The 24,088-nt window shown below is 41.1% G+C and overlaps 1 protein-coding gene across 2 annotated transcripts in view; it reads left to right on the forward strand.

Annotated features, from left to right (window-relative positions):
* Positions 1-23,846, forward strand: part of SLC10A6 (solute carrier family 10 member 6) — a 42,999-nt gene extending 19,153 nt beyond the window's left edge. For both annotated transcript variants that reach the window (XM_045998486.1, XM_045998485.1), the window contains 5 exons: positions 9,574-9,692; positions 11,624-11,712; positions 14,257-14,432; positions 17,098-17,255; positions 21,653-23,846. In XM_045998486.1, the coding sequence (XP_045854442.1) occupies positions 9,574-9,692; positions 11,624-11,712; positions 14,257-14,432; positions 17,098-17,255; positions 21,653-21,867 (757 nt within the window). In that variant the 3' untranslated portion in view covers positions 21,868-23,846. The remainder of the gene's footprint in view (positions 1-9,573; positions 9,693-11,623; positions 11,713-14,256; positions 14,433-17,097; positions 17,256-21,652) is intronic.
* The last annotated feature ends 242 nt before the right edge of the window (positions 23,847-24,088 follow it).

Below are 24,088 nucleotides of genomic sequence, written 5' to 3' on the forward strand. Positions count from 1 at the left end.
CAGAATATCCTTCATTTTTAAGGCTGTATATCGTGTGTATACATCCGTGTATACATATGCACGTGCAGATCACCAGATCCATTCAGCTGTCCTCGGACACGGCGTCGTTCCCATCGTTTGGCTTTGTGAATAATGCTGCTGTGAACGTGAGTGCGCGTATCTGTTGGAGTCCCTGCTTTCAATTCTTTTGGGTATAAAGCAAAGTGGATCTGAGGCCTTTTTAAGTTTTAAGTATTTTGGACAATAGGAAAAGAAAAGCAGTTTGTAAATTCTGTGTCCCTCGCCCCCCCACCCCAGTTTTCAATGTTCTTTCTGAAACTATTTGACAGAGATGCCTGCCCTCTCTGTCCCCACAGCACCAAATATGTACTTTTTCTTTTCTTTTTTTTTTTTTTAGGCTTTATTATTTATTTGACAGAAAGAGACAGCAAGAGAGGAAACACAAGCAGAGGGGAGTAGGAGAGGGAGAAGCAGGCTCCCCGCTGAGCAGGGAGCCCCACGTGGGGCTCGATCCCAGGACTCCAGATGCTCAATGACTGAGCCACCGATGCCCCCCCAAAATATGCACTGCATGTGATCTGTAGGAGGGCGTGGCATGCCCTGATCTGCTCATCTGCCTGACCCGTGACTTCTGCAGTCTCCTGGAGGGCTTGCTCACCTCTGCACGCTCAGTGTCAGCCTGGCGGTGGGAAGGGCTCCACAAATGCCGAGTGAACAACTGAAGGGAACTTTCTGATTGCCTTTCTGTGATATAAAAACCCCTCTGGAAATGCGGTCTGTTCACTGGTGTAACTCAGGACCACTCCCACTGTCTTTAGTTAGACAACTTTTGATATTCGAGGTCCATTCTTCCCCAAGGATGTAGATGCGTCCTGGAGCCTGAGGGGTTCAGTGGCCAGTTTTGGCCTTTGACCTTTAAAGCAGCTCTTGGTCCTTCAGCAGACACCTGAAAAATAGAACTTTGGATTCTTCAGGTCAGGCTGACATGGTCTGGTAGGGAACTGAAGATCATCTTAGAAGACAGAACTTTGGGGCACCTGGATGGCTCAGTTGGTTAAATATCTGCCTTCGGCTCAGGTCATGATCTCAGGGTCTTGGAGTCCTGCATTGGGCTCCTTGCTCAGCAGGGAGTCTACTTCTCCCTCAGCCTCTGCCTCTGCTCCTCTCTCCTGTGCTCTCTCTTTCCCTCTCAAATAAATAAATAAAATCTTAAAAAAAAAAAAAAAGAGGCAGAGCTTCGATTGAATCCATGTGACTCCATGGACATCCATGATCTCAGGGTCCTGAGATTGAGCCCTACGTCGGGCCCCTAGCTCAGCCCAGAGTTGACTTAACACTGTCTCTCCCTCTCCCTACCTCTACTTCTACCCCTCCGCACTTCTAAAATAAATAAATAAATCTTAAAAAATACCCATCATATGGTTACTGTGTAGATGAAAAGGGAACATATGCCTCAAAGCATGAGGTATAATACTTAGCAGGTGGTGCTCAACAAATGCTAGTTATTGTCATGGAGAGGGAGCAGACAGGAGTAACATTTAGATTGGGGGATAGAAAACCTGGTCTTGAACTCTTTTCTAAGGCCAAGTTGGTTGACCAGAGCTGATAGCATACTCCATGTCCATTTGCCTAGCCACATGGTTTTAAATTTTTTTTCCAGTGGAGAAGCAAGTGTGTACTTTCATAGTTTTGAATGTTAGAATTCCTAATTTTATTAGTTTGATACAAAAACAACCTTTACATCATTTAAATCCAATTGCAAAATGGTATACTTATAGAAACTGTGTTTTCATATACTGCGTATATATGTCATTTCCTTGTTTTAACGGAGGGGCAGGATTTACCTGTTTGTCCAGACTTGCTGTAGCCGTCTCATTATTCTCTGTAATAGTTTGGGGAGGGTGATACCATTCTTCTCAGCGCAAGTGGAATCTTGTTATACTGAAGTCAGCTTTTGCGAACAGTTTTCCTAAATGTGAACAGCCAAGAGACCCAGTTAGCCACATCCTCCATTTACGCTACATTGGGATTTCATGGCAGTAAAAGGAAAGGTGTGACTTCCACTGTACGCTCACACGTTCACTGTGTGCTTTTACAGCTTTGTGGGTATTTTTTTTTTTAAGATTTTATTTATTCATTTGAGAGAGAGACAGAGAGACAGACAGAGAGCACACAAGCAGGGGAAGGGGCTGAGGGAGAGGCAGAAGCAGACTCCCCGCTGAGCAGGGAGACCAACATGTGGCTCAGTCCCAGGACTGGCGATCATGACCTGAGCCCAAGGTGGACGCTTCACTGACTGAGCCGTCCAGGTGCCCCATTTTTTTTTTTAATATTTTATTTATTTATTTGACAGAGAGAGAGGTCACAAGTAGGCAGAGAGGCAGGCAGAGAGGGAGAAACAGGCTCCCCACTGAGCAGAGAGCCCGATGCGGGACTCGATCCCAGGACCCTGAGATCACGACCTGAGCCGAAGGCAGAGACTTAAACCACTGAGCCACCCAGGCCAGGTGCCCCATTTTTTAAAAAGATTTTATTTACTCATTTGAGGGAGAGAGAAAAAACTTCGTGGGTACTTCTAACAGTTGGCAGAGCACCATCTGTCAAGCACCATGGGCTTGAACATTTGTGTAAAGGACAGAAGCAGAAACCTACGTAATCAGGGATAAAGAATCAGTCTGATAGATATCTCACATTTGCTTCCCACAGTTATGAATCTTGCCTCTCTGCTGTTTGTGCCAAAGCAATTCAGTGGGAAAGTGCTATGCAACTTCTCCAGAAGTTCAAGATTAAAGTGATGTAATGTGGAATTTCTTTCAGGACTTAGTAATATCAAGAGCCAAGGAATGTGGCATTATCATAGGCTAAGAATTTGGAAGAGCTTTCCTTATACCCTCTTCAAGGATAGTTTTGAGAGCTGTGACAAACTGCTTTTCTTCCTTTCTCTGTTCTCTAGGTAGGAAGAAGTCTGCTCCAAGCAATCTTTCTTAATAGGATAAAATAATTTTAAACTTCATATAGAACAAAAATATATGCAAAAACTGCTAAGAAAAGTGTGAAAAGAAAAATTTAAGTGGAGGGGCACCTGGGTGGCTCAGTGGATTAAAGCCTTTGCCTTCGGCTCAGGTCATGGTCCCAGGTCCTGGGATCAAGTCCTGCGTTGGGCCCTCTGCTTGGCGTGGAGCCTGCTTCCCTTCCTCTCTTTCTGCCTGCCTCTCTGCCTACTTGTGATCTCTGTCTGTCAAATAGATAAAACCTTAAAAAAAAATTTAAGTGGAAGTATTTGCTCTAGTATATGTGAAAACACTAATTAGGAGTCTGGTATTTGCTTAGGAAAAAAATACATTGAATACTTTTGGACATTTAACATTTAAGGAGGTTGGCACTTCAATTTACTGGAAAATTATTTATTTAAAGAATAGTATTGACATACTTGCTCCTCAATATAGAAGACATAGATTAGCCTCAGACCTTTCACCATATAAAATATAAATGCTAAATGAGCTAAAAATATAAATATAAAATATCAACCTATAAAATAAGAAGTGGGGACAACATTTGAATACCTGTAGGATAGGAGGAAATCTTTAACAAGAGAATCTCAGAAGCCATTAAAAAAATGGACAGAGGGCGCCTGGGTGGCTCAGTCTTTAAGTGTCTGCCTTTGACTCAGTTCATGATCCTGGGGTCCTGGGATAGATTCCTTCATCAGGAAGCCTGCTTCTCCCTCTTCCACTCCCCCTGCTTATGTTCCCTCTCTCGCTGTCTCAGTCTCTGTCAAATAAATACAATCTTTTAAAAAAATGGACAGATATGAGTATCTCAGTGTATTGCCGTGAGTGTAGTAAAAAATATACAATAAGTTTGCAGAAGCTATTTGTATCATACATGATGATACATACTCTAATTTTAAAAGAGCTCCTACAGGTAGAGAAGGAAAAGTCAGACAAACAAAGCTGTTTACAGAGGACATCCAAGAGGTCAGTAAGTATGAAAGAAAGCACAAGCTCATAGAAAGTCAGGTGTATAATAAAATAACAGGTATACTTTTTTGTTTTTGTTTTGTTTTTTTTAGATTTTATTTATTCGAGAGAGAGAATGAGAGAGAGAAAGCATGAGATGGGGGAGGGTGAGAGGGAGAAGCAGACTCCCCACTGAGCAGGAAGTCAGATGCAGGACTGGATCCTGGAACTCCAGGATCATGACCTGAGCCAAAGGCAGTCACTTAACCAGCTGAGACACCCAGGCCCCCTAAGAGGTGTATTTTTCAGTGTTCTCATGAGAATTAAAAGGGATTGATTGTATCCAGTACTGGGCAAGATTGTGAAATGTAACAGTGTTTTTAGAAAATAATATGGTGGTACCTATTGAAATAAAAAACTTTTGACATAGCAATTCCATTTTGAGGAATCTATTCTACAGAAATAAAAGAATTATTTCAAGTGAAATACATATAAGAATGTTTATCATAACTTTGTTTATAGTGGAAAAGCACTCAAAGCAATTTATTCATCACTAATGAAGTGATTGAAGACATGGCATATTTAGATTACGGTGTATTCTGCATTCTTTAAGCGAAAGAATTTAAGCTACATGTATTGCCCTGAAGGGATATCTGTGATTAAGGGGAGGAAGAAAGCAATCACCGCAGAGTAAGGTGTACTGTGTGATTGCTTTAAAAGAAAAAAACAAAGCTAAAAAGAAAGAAGAAAGAAAAGGCCTCTATTCATTGAACAAGCAACTATAAAACAGGAGTGTGTAAAAGAAAAACTTAAGGAAACAAAAAACTAAAAAAGAAAATAGAAGGACTGATTAAAACAAATAAGAGAAGAGAAATATACAATCACTTGTGAATTACCTAGGTCTGGGTTTCCTTTTTTTTTTAACTAAAAAATTTTTTAAAGATTTTATTTATTTGAGAGACACAGAGAGAAAGCATGAGTGAGGGGCGGGAGGTGAGAGGCAGAGGGAGAGAGAGAAGCAGTCTCCTTGCTGAGTAGGCAGCCCCAGAGGGGCTCAGTCCAGGACCTAAGATCATGACCTAAGCTGAAGGCAGACACTTAACCGACTGAGCCACCCACGTGCCCCCTAAGTCTGGAGTTCTGAAAAGGGTACCCATCAGCTAAATATTTGCTCCTTAAAATGTTATTTACATTTGTAATTGAAAAAGCTTGATTTTAGTTATTTAGTAGAAAACCTCTCTTTTTCTGGGTTAGTACTGAGATGTTTGCCACTGCAATTCAGTGTAAAGGGATCATTTCACTAAGATTTTCAAGGTTCACTTTCAGATACATGACAGGAGGAAGGCAGAGAGAGCATTGTCCTAGCACCAATGTACTGACACATTGGCTCATTCTTTGATTCATACATTTATTCAGTAATTAGTTAAAGAGCTCCTCCAACGTGCCATAGCATGAGACTGCCAGGTTCAAAGCCAATAAGGTCCTTGTCCTCAAGCAACTCAGTTAGCCCGCCTGCCACACATCGATAGGTAACAAGCACTGGTGTAGGGTACGGTATATAAAGTAAGGCCAATAAAAATGTCTAGAGGGCAATGCCAGCTGTTCCTCCAGGATGAACATTCTAAGTGCAGAGAGCTACACCGCAGCACTGAGAAAGGATAAGCGCATGGCCAACCAGGTTTGGGCAGAAAATGCTTTCGATATCCCCAAGCCATGTATGCATCATACTGTATTTACAGCAAAGCCCCTCCATGTAGAATCTGATAGAAAAAATCCTGAATCTTCAGACTGGGAGCCGTGCTAATCAGTTTCCCATAAAGGTGCACTCCCGAGGTGGGCTGGGAAGTGGTGTGCCTCTCAGTCTTTTGGCCATCTGTGCCCCGGATGCAGAGTGGGTGTGTCCTCTGCGCAAGGCAGTCTGCGGTGAGCACTCAAACAATGACTCTTCAAAGGTTTCCAGTCTCCTGGATCCAGTCTCCTGGATCCAGACTCTAGCTCTACCCCCGGGTTGTGTTATGTGATGCTCTATTTGCCTCGCCTCTTCAAACAGAGCAGCATTAACTGTCTAGAAACAGTTTGTACGTGCTTAGACAGGTTGTGTAATTTTGCCCTGCAATTAAAAAACATTTTATTGGCCTGAAGGACATCTGATTTCCATTTACCTAGTTCCCCTAATTTTACTGACTCTTTCACTGGTTCTGTCACCCAGAGGGGGACAAAGGACAGCCCACGCTTGGGAGTTGGGAGCGGAGGTGGAGGAGGAAAGGATGGTTCTGAGGTGGAGGCACAGAAAACTGGGGGAAGGTTAGATGGTCCCAAATCTACTTCTTGGGCTCTCATCCTTTTTGATCTTCTGTTGACATTTAGCTTTTATTCGAGGGCTCTTCTCAGAATTCAAGAAGCATGTTCTCCTAGCTCTCCGTCCACTCCTCTGCTCTTTCTCTACATGCACCGTGGCCCCCCTCCCTCGCCCTTGTCCTGAGTAGGGGGTCTGCTCCCTGTGCCCCTGGTCTCTCATTATGCATGCTTTCCTCCTTGCACGAAGCTGTGCATTTTACTGTGTGACTAATTCCTGTTCTCCAGTTAAGAAATGTAAAGACTTAGAAAAATAAGGCTTTATATATTTGGAAAAAATAGAAACAATATATAATAAATTTATGAAGCAATAGCATTCCGTACGCTGCAATAAAACTGTGGTAGTCAAGAGTTTTTATGGGTCATGATCTCAGGGTCGTGAGATCGAGCCCCACATGAGCTCAACACTGGGCACGGAGCCTGCTTATTTTCTCCCTCCCTCTCACTCTGCCCCTCCCCGTCTTCTTCTTTTTTCTTTTTTTTTAAAGATTTTATTTTATTTATTTGACAGAGAGAGAGATCACAAGTAGGCAGGGAGGCAGGCAGAGAGAGAGGAGGAAGCAGGCTCCCTGCGGAGCAGAGAGCCCGACGTGGGGCTCGATCTCAGGATCCCGAGATCATGACCTGAGCCGAAGGCAGCGGCTTAATCCACTGAGCCACCCAGGCGCCCCCCTCCCCATCTTCTTAAAAAGAGAAAAAAAAAAAGGAAAAAGGGTCTTTAAAGATTCTAAATGAAAGGATTTTTACTCCTATATATTAATGTACTTGCAAATCCTCAAGACTCAGTACTAAATTTGTTATCCTTTTCACTTGGAGACACTCTCAATCACAACAAAGAGAAATGAATTGTCTATGAGAAATCATCCCAGCTTTGGGGTGGCTGGGTGACTCAGTCCTTAAGCGTCTGCCTTCGGCTTAGGTCCTGATCCCAGGGTCCTGCGATGGAGCCCCACATCGGGCTCCCTGCTTGGCGGGAAGCCTGCTTCTCCCTCTCCTACCCCTCTGCCTATGTTCCCTCTCTCACTGTTTCTCTCTCTGTCAAGTACATAAATAAAATCTTAAAAAAAAAAAAAAAAAGAAATCATTCCAGCTTTGTTTAACCAAGACCAAAACTCTGTTCTGATTATTGTCATTTGTTTTCCCGGTAAAGCTGTGCGGCGTGGCTGTGCGTTTGGTTCATTCAGCTCCTGCACTTACATTTCACTTCCCAAGATGGCCAGATTCCCAGTCTAGTGCTGACAGCAGCTGTGGTCCTGACTTTTCCTTTGCCCACCCAGGATGTTTCTGATGCATGTCCTGTTGTCATCCCTAACTTAGTGTGTCTCCCCGCCCCCCCCCACCCCCGCCCAGGTTGATGCTAAGTGACCAGTTCTTTTGTCAAGTACAGCACCATTTGGGAGTCCAGAAATCTTACTTTCGATCGCAGCTCACCACTCCAATTCCTCTTTCTAATCATGGGATTATACAACATTAGAATTCAAAGCAGACTTCTAATTGAGTCTAGCATCCCACATCAATTCTTTCTTGCTATGGTTCTGTAAATTCTCTGGCTCTGTCCAGCTTGTTCTGTCTGAGAATTTGTGCTGTGGGGTCCCTTTTCTGTCCCTTGGAATCTTGGTGCATGCGGCGTTTGGGTAACTTCTTCTGACAGATATTTATAACACTTCACGCTGGGCAAATGCTTAGCCTTGTGGCAAACTTGCCCTATTTCCATTTCGTGGTAGCAAAATTAGACAAAGAAATTATGCAAGTACAAAGTTACAGACCAATATTCCTTATGAATATTTATGCAAACTTCTAAAAATACAAACATTTAAAAAAAAGATTTACTTATTTGAGAGAAAGAGAACAGGGGAAGCAGGAGAGGGAGAGAATATCCAAGCAGACGGCTGCTGAATGTGGAGCTCTCCACGGGGCTTGATCCAAGACCCATGAGATCATGACCTGAGCCGAAGCCAAGAGTCGGACGCTCAACTGACTGAGCCACCCAGGTGTTCCTAAGGCAAACATTTTTAACAGGACACCTTCATGGATTGATGGCAGGTGTGTAAAATGGTGCAGTTTTGGAAATAGCATTTCCTGAGCAAGGTCAGCTGTGATCCACCAGTTCCACTGCTTGTATCCACCTGAGAGAACTGAATTCATGTCTGCACAAAAAGTTGTGCACACATATTCATAGCTGCATTATTCATAATAGCCAAAAATTGGAAACTTCTCAAATGTCTCTCAGTTAATGGAAGGGCAGCAATAATGTGGTCTACCCACGCAATAGACTATTACCCTGTCATGAAAAGGAATGGCATGCTGATACGTGCTAAAATGTGGCTGAGGGGCACCTGGATGGCTCAGTGGGTTAAAGCCTCTGCCTTTGGCTCAGGTCATGATCTCAGGGTCCTGGGATCGAGCCCCACATCAGGCTCTCTGCTCAGCGGGGAGCCTGTTTCTCCCTCTCACTCTGCCTGCCTCTCTGCCTACTTGTGATCTCTGTCTGCCAAATACATAAAATTAAAAAAAATATAAAATGTGGCTGACGCTCAAAAACATTATGCTAAGTGAAAGAGGCCAGACACACAAAAAAAGGCCACATATTATATGATGGTATTCATATGAATGGTCCAGAATGGGAAATCCTATAAAGACAGAAAGTGGATCACTGGTTGCCAGGGACTAGGAAAAGAAGAGCATGAGGAGCAACGGCTAAGGGGGTGGGGTTTCTGTTTGGGTTGATAAAAAATTATGGAAATACAGAATGTTGCACAGTCTTGTGAATATATTTAAGCACTTAAAATAATGAATTTTATGCTTTATGATTTATAGCTCAATTGGAAAAAAAACTATATAAAGCAAAAACAACAACAATAACAACAAAACCCCTATGGTACCTACCAGAACACTGAGGACAAGTAGGTTCTCAAATATATATGGGTTAATGGATGAGCATCAAATACTGCTGGAAATCTCTTTCTAGACCACAAACACAGCTACCATTTGTTGAATCACAAGACAGGAGTGAGCTTCAAGTAACTTGCCCCCACGTAATCTCAAAGGTGTGCCCTGGGTGTTGCTTTTGGTCAGGACTTAAATCCATCGTTTCAAACTCTTCCTCTTTTTGTTTTTTTTTTTTTTAAAGTAGGCGCCATGCCCAGTGTGGGGCTTGAACTCATGACCCTGAGATCAAGTGTCATACGCTCCACTGACTGAGCAAGCCAGGCAACCCTCAATCTTCTCCTCTTAAGCATCATTTTAATTTCACTTTCAGCATCACCATGACAACCTGTTCCACAGTGGCCGCTCTGGGAATGATGCCACTCTGCCTGTATGTCTACACTTTGTCCTGGAATCTTGAGCAGAATCTTACCATCCCGTATCAGAACATAGGTCTGTATGGGGCTGATGGAACGGAATAGTAATAGTAATAGTAGTAGTAATGGTGATGGGAATGATAAGAGCTGTTGTTTGGTATGCATGTCCTCTCTGTGGGTTTCTAAATGAACACGTTCTCCAACCCTTCTATATAGATTCTATGACTGGTTCCACTTCCATAGAATCTGTTAAGTAAACTTACCAAGTTTGTGCTGCTGATCGTTGAAGAATTGAATTCTGACTCAGGGATCTGATGGCAAAATGCAAGGTTTTAACCTTACAAGAGTTCCCATCTGAAAATAAAGAGAAGTTACTTATTAAAAACATGCTTATATAGTGCACTACAAAGCCATTGGTCTTGTTAAGATCCAAAGGTTAACTGGATCACAGTGTGTCTAATGAGACCTTACTTCCCAAAACTCCAGTTTTCACATGGCCTGTGAGCCTTGACGTTTTTACTGATCCAACATGAATGATTCCTTTCCATTATTAGAGCGTATCCTCATGCCACAACCATATCCATATTTCTTCCATAGCTCCTTTCAAGACCATCATTTCTCATTAAATTCTGTCCCCCATTTTAAAAAGATTTTAGGGGTGACTGGGTGGCTCAGTGCGTTAAGCCTCTGCCTTCGGCTCAGGTCACGATCTCAGAGTCCTGGGATCAAGCCCCGCATTGGGCTCTCTGCTCAGCAGGGAGCCTGCTTCCCCCTCCCTCTCTGCCTGCCTCTCTGCCTACTTGAGCACTCTCTCTCTGTCCAAAAAAAAAAAAAAAAAGACTTCATTTATTTATTTGACAGAGAGTGAGAGAGGAAACACAAGCAGGGGGAGTGGGAGAGGGAGAAGCAGGCTTCCAGCAGAGTGGGACATCCAACACTGGCCTCGATTTCAGGACCCTGGGATCACGACCTGAGCCAAAAATATGCTTAAAGACTGAGCCACCCCGGCGCCCCAAACTCTTCCTTTTTCTAAAGATCTCAGTCGACTTACTAGGCTGGGAAGAAAACCTTGGTGAAATGATCTGGTTAGTCTCCTTTGCTCAGAGTCTTTGGAGAATTGGCTGAAACTGTGATTCTTAAAACTGTCTTGTCTGGAGTCTCAAGTAATCACTTGGAGAGCTTTACAGCCCAGGGCCCACAGTTCAAAAACTCAAATAGAGCCATGTTCCCCTAACCACTGGAGCCCACTGAATTTGTAAAATTTGAGTGAATTATTGGAAACATAATTTTATGCACAACTTTTTCTAATTAGCAAGTTGTTTACATATTCTGTTTAGGTAATATACTCTAAAAGGCACTTGTGAACAAAACCCAACATATTAGGAGCAACTCATATAACTTTGCAGCCAGTTTTGCAGGCATTTGGCCAGATTTGGAAGCAAGTGGACCTCTGCTCTGTGGAGCCTGCCTTCAATGCTTTTATTCACTTGGGCTAATTAGAAGGCATTTTTTCCCTGCCCACCTTTGGGTTACTTGGCTACACTTGCAGAATGTGAGAAATTGCTTTGGTATGTGGAACAGACACTGTTTTTATATCTGCAATAGGTATTCTTTACTTTGTGAAACAGATGACCCGTTGGCTTTAAATGGGGGAAATGAGAGCTGTGGTCATAGAGGGGTGACCCCCTGCGTAGCAATCGAAGAAGTTTGCCAACTCCTCCTGTTTTCTAATTTTTACATTTCTGGTCGTCTCTAAAATTCCACATCATCATCAGAGGGATTTTGAGAGAGAAATGATGGGACATGAACAGTGGCATTCAGTCATAATGTATACCCTTCAAACACCGTCTTCCAGAGGTTTTCTTTTCTTTCTTTACATTTGGAGGTGGATCCAGAAATAAAATGCAGCCTTAATTAAAGCCTTTATCTAATGGAAATAGACATGGTTGAGGACTGGGCAGTCCAGGGGAGAGGGGATACCGTCTGATGGATTTTTCTTCTCTCCAGGAATCACCCTTGTGTGCCTGACCATCCCCGTGGCCTTCGGAATCTATGTGAATTACAGGTGGCCTAAGCAATCCAAAATCATTCTCAAGGTAAGCAGCTCCCAATGGTGGTAAATGCATCCTTACACGCAGAGACTGGAAAGACAGATGGAGACAGTGACTGGAACAGACGGGCCAGTTGGATACAACCCCATCCTCAGCATTTTTCCTTACGTGTCCTGTGTTTTTGGATCTAGCCTCCCTATTTCTTCCGCTCTTGTCAGCCATGCTCTGTCATTCCCTTTGGCCCACACACTGAGGCTTAGGACACACTGGCGAGTGTGGGACTCTTGCTTTAGTGACTATAAAGCTACAGCGTGTGTGTGGCCAGAGAGAGCCCAGAGCCCATGTCTTTACCAGGCTCCACATGAGTGCTGTTGAGGTCAATGCTGGTCGGGTGTGCAGGGGTGGAGGCCCAAGATGAAGAGTAGGGGTGTTTCCATGAAAAAGTGGGGGGGTGGGTTTCAGAAGCATTCCTGAAGAAGCTTCCGAGGTTGTAGTTTGTGCACACAAACAAGGGCTGCTGACCAGGTGAACAACTGTCAGAGTGAAATTGTGCAGAATGCACTGAGGAGTCTGGCCATGGAGTGATGGCAGCTAGAACCTCCTACCTCTTCTTGACTTCCCAGCATTATCCTCTGTCTGCTGGAGGAGCAGGCACATGTCCTTGTGTGAGAAAGATCTCTAAAATAACTTTTAAATACCTAAAAATGACTTTTAAAAATATAAGAATAGCTTTAAATAATGTTGAGGCATTCTCAACAAACGTGTCAACAACCTAGGGTGTTTTCAATTTTTCCAAGTATGAATCATTTTGGAAGATGTAAGATTGCGTCACGCGCTGCTTTATGAAGACTTTTACGATGCCCTACTTACATTTTACATTTCTAGAGAAACAGATGTTTAGAGCTAATTGGAGGTTCAACGAATACATCTCAGTTCATTTGAGTTTGGGGTTTATGATTTCGTTCTTGTTGTAGCCCCACATGCCTCTCCACGTACCCACACCAGAGGCTGCTGCTTTCTCCTTTTGGCACAAGACGGAACAACTCCCACGATTCCTCCAGTGAGATGAAGTGGGGAAGAGGGGTTGACAAGCAGACAGAGAGCTGGAGGAAGGCTTCAGTGTTGCACATTTGGATTGCATTTGAGTGGGAGACTGTGATTTCAGTGGGAGGGAATGGCCAGCGCGGTTGTGTATGCTGTAATTTTGTTTGCAAAACAAGAGGACCGAGTGTGATCATGGGAACCTCTTACTTTTCAAATACTCTATTTCTGATAAAGTACTATCATGTACTCTGTTTTGTTAATTTTGGTGTTTCCAGATTCTCTGTTAGTCCCTTAGTGTCAGTGGAGAAATCACGTAGATTTTCTGTAGGTGACATTTATTGTATGTGAAGAGCAGATTTAAAACCCCTTTCTTTTGCCTATTTCATAGGCTGTGTGGCAAAAAGTACTTAATAATATGCATAAATATTCTGGAGCATCTTAGTAGAAAACTAGGATAAGTTAATCATTATTTTGATATAGTTTCATGTTATGTTCTTGGTCCTTTGTTAATTTTAGATATGACATATTTTCTGAACACATTGCTCTTGGTAAATTTTTAAACTTTGAAATCCTTTTATGATAGAAAGACAAAGAGGGATTCTGACAATCAGAGGACTTCTTTGTGTGTTCTAGCATCTTCTCATTAAGCAGTGGCCCAGTCTGTCTTTGTGTTGAGCAGTAAAAATAATCTTGGAGCAGGTCTACGGTGCATTGGTTTGTTTTGGCTTTGTTCTGCTCCCCGTGACCACCTTCTTTCATACCTCAAAACATTTCAAATCCCAGTTGACGCCGTACTAGGTTGTCTACATACTTAGTTGTCTACATGACATGAATGGGAGCTTGTCAAAGTCCTAATTTCCTCCAAATAGTCTGGGTCTGGCTTCCTTTCTCTCTGATCTAAAACTCAAACTATTGGAAATTCCTTTTTGTTGGTTTCTTGTTTTTGCTGAACAATACAAGGAAGAATAGTATTCATTTGGGAGAGGAAAGAGGTATCTCTTAGTACTTATGTTACATTAATGTCAGCCCACATTGTCTAGTAAAGAATGGGTGCATTTCACTTGGAGGAGAGAAGGACAGGGATCAAATAAGGAGCCACTGGCAACTGAGGGGGGGGGTAGGAAGAGAGTGGCAGATGGCGAGGCAGGACAGACCTCAGACAAGAGGTTACCAGTGAAGGATCTGAGAAGTGCCTGTAGCCGGGTATTGGAGACTTATTGCCAAATTTCACTTGTCTCATGAATTTGTCCTATCCATGAAAATCTTCACTACCCGTTCCTTCTGGCAAAATCCTCTACTTCAAGGCAAACAATACATAAAATAAGGCTTAGATTGTGTCAACCCTCACCAGTTTCCAGCTTAGCCAAGTCAGTTGACCAGTTTGGAGCTTAAGTTTCTTTTCCATAGAATGAGATTGGATTTGGTGGTAAGTCCCCTCTTTGTTCCAAAACACCTAGGTTCCTGGCTTCTTAGAACAGTGATGGACTTTTCAAAATAGAACTAAAAGACCACAATGTTTACATGTATTTTATTGGTTTGCTTTAGATTGGGGCCATTGTTGGTGGGGTCCTCCTTTTGGTGGTCGCAGTTGCTGGTGTGGTGTTGGCAAAAGGATCTTGGAATTCAGACATCACTCTTCTGACCATCAGTTTCATCTTTCCTTTGATTGGCCATGTCACGGGCTTTCTGCTGGCACTTCTTACCCACCAGTCTTGGCAGAGGTACAGTTCAATGATCCCTACACTTTTTTGGAGGAGGATAAAGTAAATAGCCACTGGCAGGCTTTGCTGCCTGGCTGTGTCAGGAGGCATGGAGAGTTTTGACTTACAAGGTGGATGGAACAGGATAACTCAACACAGAGAGGGTGAAAAGATCATGGTAGTTCTTAATGTAAATGAGAGTAAAGACCAGATTGATGGGAAGTTGTAATCTGTGAAATTAGGATTGGGGTGTTAACACCATGTGTTGAAATCCGGACACATTTCTCTTCTTATTCTAGTAATCAGATAGGGGTGAGATGGTCTCATTAAATATAGAGATCATTCTAGAGTATGAGCAAAATTCAAGAGATGAAACATTTACCCACAACTTATGCCAAATTCTATAAAAGTGTTAGTTCTAAGGGACAAGAAGAGAAAGGACAAACTGGAGACATAAGAAAGGAATTTATCTGACATATTATCATTACAAGTTGGGGCATATAATTTATAAATTTGTGAAATATTAAAAATGGTAATACTCCATGTTGTTGTATCTATAGATGAGTATTAACATACAATGTTGGAGGGAACATAAATTGTCAAAAACTCATTGGAAGGCAGTTTAGTCATATCAATAGCCTTATACATATTTATAGCTGTTCACTCAGTGATTTTACTTCTAGAAATCTGTCCTGAAGCTAGGACTCTCAGATAAGCACACAAATATTGATGTGCAAGGATGTTAATTGCAGTGTTATTTATAAATCTAAAAATAGAAACAATTAAATATCTAACAATAGGGAGATGCTTAATTCATGGTATGTCTATGTGATAGAATATGATGCATCAATTTTAATGCTTTTGGAAAATACTTAAAAGATAAATTTAAAAGAGAATAGAAAATGGGATACATTTTGATTCCCATTTTGTGGAAGAAAGCAAAAAAATTTTATGCATGGAAAAATACTGGAAGAAATACACCATATGCTAATACTGTTTAATTTTGAGTAGTAGAATTAAGAGTAATTTTAGTTTATTAATTTTGGGGGCATATTTCCTGAGGTTTCCAATAAGTATGTACCACTTCTGAAGTGAAAAAAGAGTAACTGAAGAAAAGTGAACTAGGTGGTTGAACTTCAGAGGTGGGGTTTGGGAGATGAACAAGCTTCCAAGATAGATTTAAGTAAAAGAGAACAGAAAGTGGTATGTATTTGGATTTTTATTTTGTAGTAGAAATCTCTTTTTAGTCTACTTGGGGAACATTTAGGATTATCCCAGGTACAGGGTAAGACTCTGTCTGTGGTATCTCGTTTACTTTTTACTGCAAGCCTGAGTAGTAGTTATTATTAGTACTCTCATTCTATAGATGAGCGATCCTTCAAGACATTACGTAACGTGACCAAGTTCATAGAGCCAGAATGTGGCGGAGTTAGGAGTTGAACTGGAGTTTTTTGCAAAGCCAATAATCAGGAACACAGACTTCTGAGTGGTTGAAATATAACTGAATCTGGAGAGGAAGTATTCCTATGGCCAAATGTAGTTAACAATCTTGGTTTTTTTCTATACCTGATGACTAGAGAAAGATCAGGATTGATATACTGCATTTGCCTTGTGAATGGTCCAGGTTTGAGGTCCAACTTTGTAGCTTAATCATATCAAGTAATTGGTAGGGTCTGAAAGGAGAGTGGTCTAAAGAAAGCAAAGCAAAGCAAGCCAGAGAGAAAGCACAAATAAAAAAAGAGCTGCAGAACTTGCCCTGTACCAGTATTTTCATGCCCACATTATACCTCCCCTGGTTACCTCCATATTCCAAACCAGCTTGTAGAGAGATGCTGGTTTATATTCTGAAACACCTCTTTCCTCTCTTCACTTCCATCTGTAGAAACCCGAAGACCCCCTTTATAAACTGAAGACAGATGAAACTGCTTAACCCAACCCACGATGTCCTGCTAATGTCTTCCTTTTACTCCCTCCTGATTTTTCTTTTTCAAGTGAGGCTTATCTCTCTCTCTCTCTTTTTTTGCAATTAGAAAACTACAGAAAAGTAGAAAGAAGGAAAATTGTGTTCCTAAACTCTTTCACCAAAGAATTTTAGACAGGTGGTTTTAGACATTGGCTTTCATTTAGGGTTTTTATGTTTACCTTCAAGTTTTATTTCATTCCTCCTGTTTCATATCTCTAATTCACCTTTCCATTCTCCTCTCCAATCCTCACTCCACGCAGACTGGCTCACGGCACATGTACTGCCTCCTAGTAGGCACAGCTCATACCCGTCCCTGGAACGTTAATTGCAGCCACCGTCCCACATTCAGTGGCTCTCCCACCATCACCGTTTCATCTGCCTTTTTTACCTCTTTAAAGCCTTCTCTAACCATTTATGCCACTTTTCTGAATTTTTATACCAACTCCCTGACCCACGATCATATTTTGTCTTGTGTTGTTACTGGACCTTTCCTGTGTGTCGATCATGTCTTTCCTCCCAGATTCCTCAGGCAGATTCCTAGGGTCCTGTTCTGAAGTGCCTCTCGGGAAGGCCACCTGCAGAGCAGACACACCCAGCAAATAATTATTAAATGAGTAAACATTTTTAGTGGCCTAACCTCATAGCTTACATTTATTGCTATACAGAAAAATTTAAGAAGAGTCCTTAGTGCTAGTAACTTTTGAAAAATGCTTTCCTTGGTAGGTGCAGGACGATTTCCTTAGAAACTGGAGCTCAGAATATTCAGATGTGCGTCACCATGCTCCAGCTGTCTTTCACCACCAAGCAGTTGGTCCAGATGCTTAGTTTCCCATTGGCCTATGGACTCTTCCAGCTGTTGGATGGATTTCTCATTGTTGCAGGTGAGGAGAGCCCCCATTGGGTAGATTTGGTTGAAAATTGTCAGTACAGTTTACTAACTTCTTTTTCAGTCTGAACATGCATGTGCTACTCTTGTGGTACATTGTTAGCCTGCCATTTTTGGGGAAAACAAAGTGTACAAACACATTCCTTTGCTTTCATAGCAAAAATATTAAAATATGTGAAAGTAAACTTATAAACAAACATGCTTCACAAAAAAACAGTGTACTATTAGAACTTGGATTCTAGGACTTGATAAGTTTCCAGGGGCAATAATTTGTCTTCAAAATGACATTTGTTATGTTTCATCAAGAGCCGTGAAGTCTTCCAAATGCCAAGTTATTTCACAATGCTTCTGTGACTAAGAATTGTGCTGAATGGTTGTGAAATATTTTCCAACAATGAAATATGAAACATACACAGATACTGAATTACACACTTGTATACACAGGTATCATATGTATGGGATATATAAAAATCCATACAGCCAAAAATACATCATTTTAGAGTCAGTCCTTAGGTAGGTTCACAGAAAGTAAATTTACAAAGATACCAATGAGGGCACCTGGGTGGCTCAATCAGTTAAGCATCTTGACTCTTGGTTTCGGCTCAGGCATGGTCTCAGGGTTGGGAGATTGAGCCCCATGTCAGGCACCGCACTCAGCAGGGAATCTGCTTGAAGATTCCCTCTGCTCATGCCTCCCAAGTAAATAAATAAGTCTTTTTAAAAAAAGACATCAGTACGTACACACACATATATTTTCATCTTGGGCCATTGTAATTTTCACTGTAATCAGGAAACAGGGTCTGAGTTATACTCATTCATACTGATATGATTGATTATACACTGATTGCTGATGTAACAGTCAACACAAGGAATAGTTGAGGTTTAATTTTACCTCTGTGAAGAGAAATCTTCACAGAGTATAACTCATTTGTCTTAGATCTAAGTTTTAATTTCTTCTCTTTAGTACGATTGTGAAGGAAGGAACGTGTCAGTCAGGCTTGTTCCCGGCTATCTCCCAGCACTCAGGGGAGCACCTGACTCATAGCAAGCAAGCACTCCACAGGTGTTGCTGGTTGACTGACTGACTGACTGAATGAATGAATGAAAAGGTGAGCCACCAGTGGCCTGAAAGAATGTATGCATGAGCTGTCAGTGACCTCAATCACAAATGGTCCATTCCAGATAGAAATAGCCATTTTGATATACTGAGTTCTTTTGCTCCATAGTCCCCCTCTCCTTTTTTTATTGAGGTATACTTGACATACATTATATTAGTTTCAGGTATACAACAAATGATTCATATTTGTGTATATTATGATCACCACAGTACATCCAGTTAACTTCTGCCCCATATGTAGAGGTTTTTTTTCATTGTGATGAGAACTTTTTAAAAAATTTTTTTAAATAGTTTTTATTTTTTAAATTTTTTAAATTTTTATTTATTTGACAGAAATCACACTAGGCAGAGAGGCAGGCAGAGAGAGAGGAGGAAGCGGGCTCCCTGCGGAGCAGAGAGCCCGATGTGGGGCTCGATCCCAGGACCCTGGGATCATGACCTGAGCTGAAGGCAGAGGCTTTAACCCACTGAGCCACCCAGGCGCCCCATGATGAGAACTTTTAAAGACTTACTCTCTTGGCAACTTTCAACTGTATAATACAGCATTATCAACTACAGACACCATGCTGTACATTGTATCCCCATGACTCACATATCTGATAACTGGAAGTTTGTACCTTTTGACTCCCTTTACTGATACCCTCCACCCCCCAGCCCCGGGCAACCACCTATTTATTCTCTATCTCTATGAGCTTGGTTTTGGTATGTTGTATTTCCATTTTTCTTTGTCTCAGGTGTTTTATTTCACTTCTCATTTCTTTGTTGACCCATTGGTTTTTCAATAGCATGTTGTTTAGTCTCCACATATTTGCAAATTTTCAGTTTTCTTCTTGCAGTTGATTTCTAGTTTCATACCATTGTGGTCAGAAAAGATGCTAGCTATGATTTTAATCTTTTCAAATTTGTTAAGGCTTGTTTTGTGGCCTAACATATGATCTACCCTGGAGACTGTTCCTTGAGCTCTTGAGAAGAATATATATTCTGTTGCTTTTGGATGGAATGTTCTTTATATATCTGTTCAGCCATGTGGTCTGATGTGTCATTCAAGGTCAATGTTTCTTTATTGATTTTCTGTCTGGATATTCTATTCATTGATATAAGTGGGGTATCAAAGTCCCATATTATTATTGTATTGCTGATAATTTCTCCCTTTAGGTCTGTAATATTTGCTTTATATATTTAGGTGTTCCTATGTTGTGTGCATATGTATAAGTGTTATAACCTCTTGTTGGATTGACCACTTTGCCATTAGGGAATGCTCTTTACAGGTTTTGTTTTAAAGTGTATTTTGTTCTATATGAGTATAGCTACCCCAGCTTTTCTTTTGGTTTCTACTTGCATGAAACATCTTTCTCCACCACTTCACTTTTCAGTGTGTCCTTAAATCTGAAGTGAGTCTCCTGTGGGCAGCATAGAAATGGGTGTTGTTTTTTAATCTTCAGCCACTCTTTAATCTTTTGTTCAGAGACTTTAGTCCATTTACATTTAAAGTAACTGGGCATGCTGTTACTGACATTGACATTGTTTTCTGGCTCTTTCTAGGTCCTTTCTTCTTCTGTTCCTTTCTTCTCCTCTGTGACTTAATGACTTTCTTTAGCGGTCTGTTCAGACTCCTTTCTCCTTTTTTGTGCATCTACTGTAGATTTCTGCTTGGTGGTTACCATGAGACTTATATGTAACAACTTGTATTTATAAGAGTCATTTTAAGTTGGTAACAACCTAAGTTTGAACACATTCTAAAGCCCTACATTTTTATTCCCCCTCCATGGTTTTTTTTTTTTTTTTTTTTGACGTCATATTTTACATCTTTTTATTTTGTGTATTTCTTAACTAATTACTTTGATTAGTTTTACAACTTTTGTCTTTTAACTTCCATACTAGCTCTATGAGTGATTAATTCACTACTTTTCTGTATGTTTATCTTTACCAGTAAGATTTATACTTTCATATGTTTTCTCGTTACTAGTTAGCACCCTTTCTTTTCAGCTTAAGGACGTCCCTTTAATATTTCTTGTAAGTGTTGAACTCCTTTAGATTTTGATTGTCTGGAAAACTCTTTATTTCACCTCCCCTTCTGGATGATAATTCTGCTGGGTAGAGTGTTCCTCGTTGGAAGTTTTTTCCTTTCAGCACTTTGAATGTATCTTGACATTCCTTCTGGCCTGCGAAGTTTCTGCTGAAAAATCTATGGATAGCCTTATGGGGTTCCCCCTGTATGCAACAAGTTGTTTTTCTCTTGCTGCTTTTATGATTCTCCCTTGTCTTTAACTTTTAACATTTTAATTGTAATGTGTGTTGGTATGGCTCTCTTTGAGTTTGTCTTATTATGGAACTCTCTTCCTGGACCTAGATGTCTGTTTCTTTTCCTGTGCCTCAGGCTGATGCTGTAAAATGAAGAATGAGTCTCTTCTACATAAAGTTCTGGGCATTTTTCAAGGGGCTGCTCCTGTGCTGGGCCCTGGGGCAGGACAGTTGGTTTGCAGTTCCTCCATTCACCACAGATCTGTGGTTCTCATGTGCTCCAGACCCGTTGGTCTTAAAAGCCAGATGTTTTGGGGGCTTGTTTCTCAGATACCTGTATTAAATGTTGGGGTGCCTAATCTGGGGTATGAGTCCTTGGCTTCTGAGGGAGAAAGTCCATGTTTTGAGTTCCCTTCTGATTGTAGGTGGCCCTGTCTGGGTGAGGCTTATGGCGAGATTTCATCTCAGTCTTTCCTACCCACTTTCACGTGGTTTCCCTCCCTTTTGTCTGATGTTATGGGGTAGTTCTGACCGTTTTTAGGGTTTTTTCCCCAGAGAAACTTAGTGTGTCTGTGGGAGGAGATGAGTTTAGGATCTGCTTATGTTGTCTTCTTCTTCTTCTTCTTCTCTTTCTTTCTTTCTTTTTTTTTTTTTTTTTAAGATTTTATTTATTTATTTGAGAGCGAGGAGAGAGAGACAGAGAGCACGTGCAAGCATGAGCAGGGGAGAGAGGCAGAAACAGAGGGAAAAGCAGCCTCTCCTCTGAGCAGAGACCCTGATTTGGGACTCAGTCCTAGGTGCCTGGGATCATGACCTGAGCCAAAGACACATATTTAACCAACTGAGCCACTCAGGCGTCCTGCTTATGTTGCCTTTTTGAACTAGAACCCCATTTTCCTTCTCTTTTCCCCCTTCATTTCTGTGTGTTTACACATATGGGACCCAAAGCAAACAGGGCCCCAAAGTACACGATATCACTACATTATAGTCTTTGCTGAAGTGATTTTTCAACACTTGCATGTTTTAACACCCAGCTTACAAGATGTACAAGAGGAGACTGAAGAATGAACACAGAAAAAAGGACACAGGTTGTGCAGAAGGCTGCCATAAAAAGAAATCTGCTTCTCTCAGAGAGACCAGTGCTTTCTTGGAGGTGAATGAAGAAGTTGCCTTAACTCCTGGACCCTCAGTGCCGATGGATCTCCACACAGCTCTTGAGCCATCCGGCCACATCTCCTCTTGTACCTAGTAAGGGTTGCTGGCCTGCCCAGTCTCTGTCTTCCTCAGCGGCCAGTAAAGACAGTGCAGAGCTGATGCGTGGATCTCATTGGCAGGGCCTGTGGGAATATTTGAATATTTATATTTTCATGTGGTTTGTGAATTGTCATTGGATCCATTTTTGAAAATGTATTTCACTTGCTTCAGGGAGTTTTTTTGGGGGGGGAGGGTTGCTCAATATATTTACTGGCTGCTGTGTATGTTCTTGTCTTCCCATGCAGTGAAGAGTAACCCCTGTTGTTATGCAAAGTCATTCTGGATTAGATGTCACCTCCCACTGCATACAGCTGTCATAAAGAAATGTGGTCATTTCTGAAACGGTTGTTATTTTTTAAGGGCTTGGAAATCTTTTGGGATTATAGGTGTAATACAGTGTAGAAGGAATTAATGACCACTTGAGGTTAAAATGTGAATGCCCCATATTTTCACTCTCTAATGATAAGCACATGTATAGCCTTCTAATTTTTGTTTGTTATATCATTTTAAGAAACATTGAGATCATTCCATATATACTGTTTCATAAGTCATTTAATGACATAGTATAGAGAATCTCGTCATGTCAGTTTTTGTTGATCTACCTCATTCTTTAGAACAGTGGCTTCACAGAAGTATTCCATTGCATAGAAGGACTGTAATTTATTAAACCATTCCTTATTCGTGGACATTTAGATAGCTTTGAACTTATTGGTATTATAATGCTGCTGCAAATACCCGAACTGTTGTGCAAGTATTTTTAGAGGATCACTTCATACAACTTGAAATGTCAGGCCAACCTCACATTAAAATGTTGGGCAGGACGCTGTCCGATGATGTACAGCAGTGACCGAATGGGGCTGGCTTCCCACAGCTGCACCAGTCTGAAGAATGATCAATTCTTTTGATCAATTTGTGAAAATATCTCATTTAAGATTGCATTTAAAAAATTATGACTGAAGTAGAGTATTTTTCATGATCACTTGCCTATTCATGTCCTTTGCTTGCCTTTCTATTTGCTTTCCTTTTTGATTGATACATTGTAACGCATGACAAATAATGACCCATTGTCCTGTTTTGTCAACATTTTACCTACTTTTAATCTTTTTTGTTTTCCTATGTCTTTTGTCATAGAAGCTTTGTATTTTTTACATATTCAGCTTTATTTGTCTTTTTAAAAATGCTTTTTGACCTTGGTATCTGTCAAATGTTAGAATATTTATGTTTTTGTGTGGGTTATGAATTGTGAAAGTATTTCTTTTTGAGAATGTATTTGCAGGAAGTTCTGTTTGGGGGTTTGCTCAACAAATTTACCCTCTGCTGTGTGTACTGTCTGGCATACACAAAACCCATCCCCCTCTCTTCTTACATTATTAAAAATATTTCCCATATATTTTCCTATGACTTTTATGAACTAAATATGTAAATGGTTATTCCATTTTGCATCTACATTTTTGGTGTGTTAAGAATCTAATTTTTTATGGTTAATTAATTGATCCAACATCATATATTGAATCATTCATCTTTCCTGATTTGAAATGCTGCCTTTTTCATACAACTTCCTATATAACGTGGGACTCTACTTAGTTCCATTTTTCTCTATTTTTATTTGTAAGTTTTGAAATGTGTAAGAAAGTGTATTGTCTGAGATTTAGTGCTTTATAATTTTAATTTGTAAGTATTCCCAAGAACCTGTGGGTTAATATGATGGTAACGATTCTTGTGGCATATTCACGACAATAAGAATGCCATTGTGGTAGTACAGAAAGAGCCCCATTAGGTCACAAGTATATTTCTGTGGAAAAGAACTATGTAGACTGTGACGTGTTTGTTGGTTCTCAACTGCTGCTTTACTACTTGAGGATTCCATTTATCTACTTGATGAATGTTTATGTGTCAAGAAACTAGTTAGTCCGTGCTGTGTCCAGGCCCATGAGACATGTAGCCGTAACTGGCAGGAAGGGTTCCTGCTGGCAGGGTCATAGTCAGTGGGAATAGATCCCTGCAATGAGTGCTCGCTTCGGCAGCACATATACTAGATCCCTGCAATGAGGAGTCAGTGGAGCTGGGCACTAACACAAACCCCCAGTTCTAAAATGAGCATTAACATGAACTTTAAAGAATCCGCAAAAAATGGATTTCTAGATTGTTTCTTTAAATAGGCACCTAACACAGAGTGGTGAAATCCAAAGCTCCGTTCTGAAGACATTAAGTACATG

This window comes from Meles meles, chromosome 2 (assembly GCF_922984935.1).
Source record: "Meles meles chromosome 2, mMelMel3.1 paternal haplotype, whole genome shotgun sequence".
Taxonomy (NCBI): Eukaryota; Metazoa; Chordata; class Mammalia; order Carnivora; family Mustelidae; genus Meles; species Meles meles.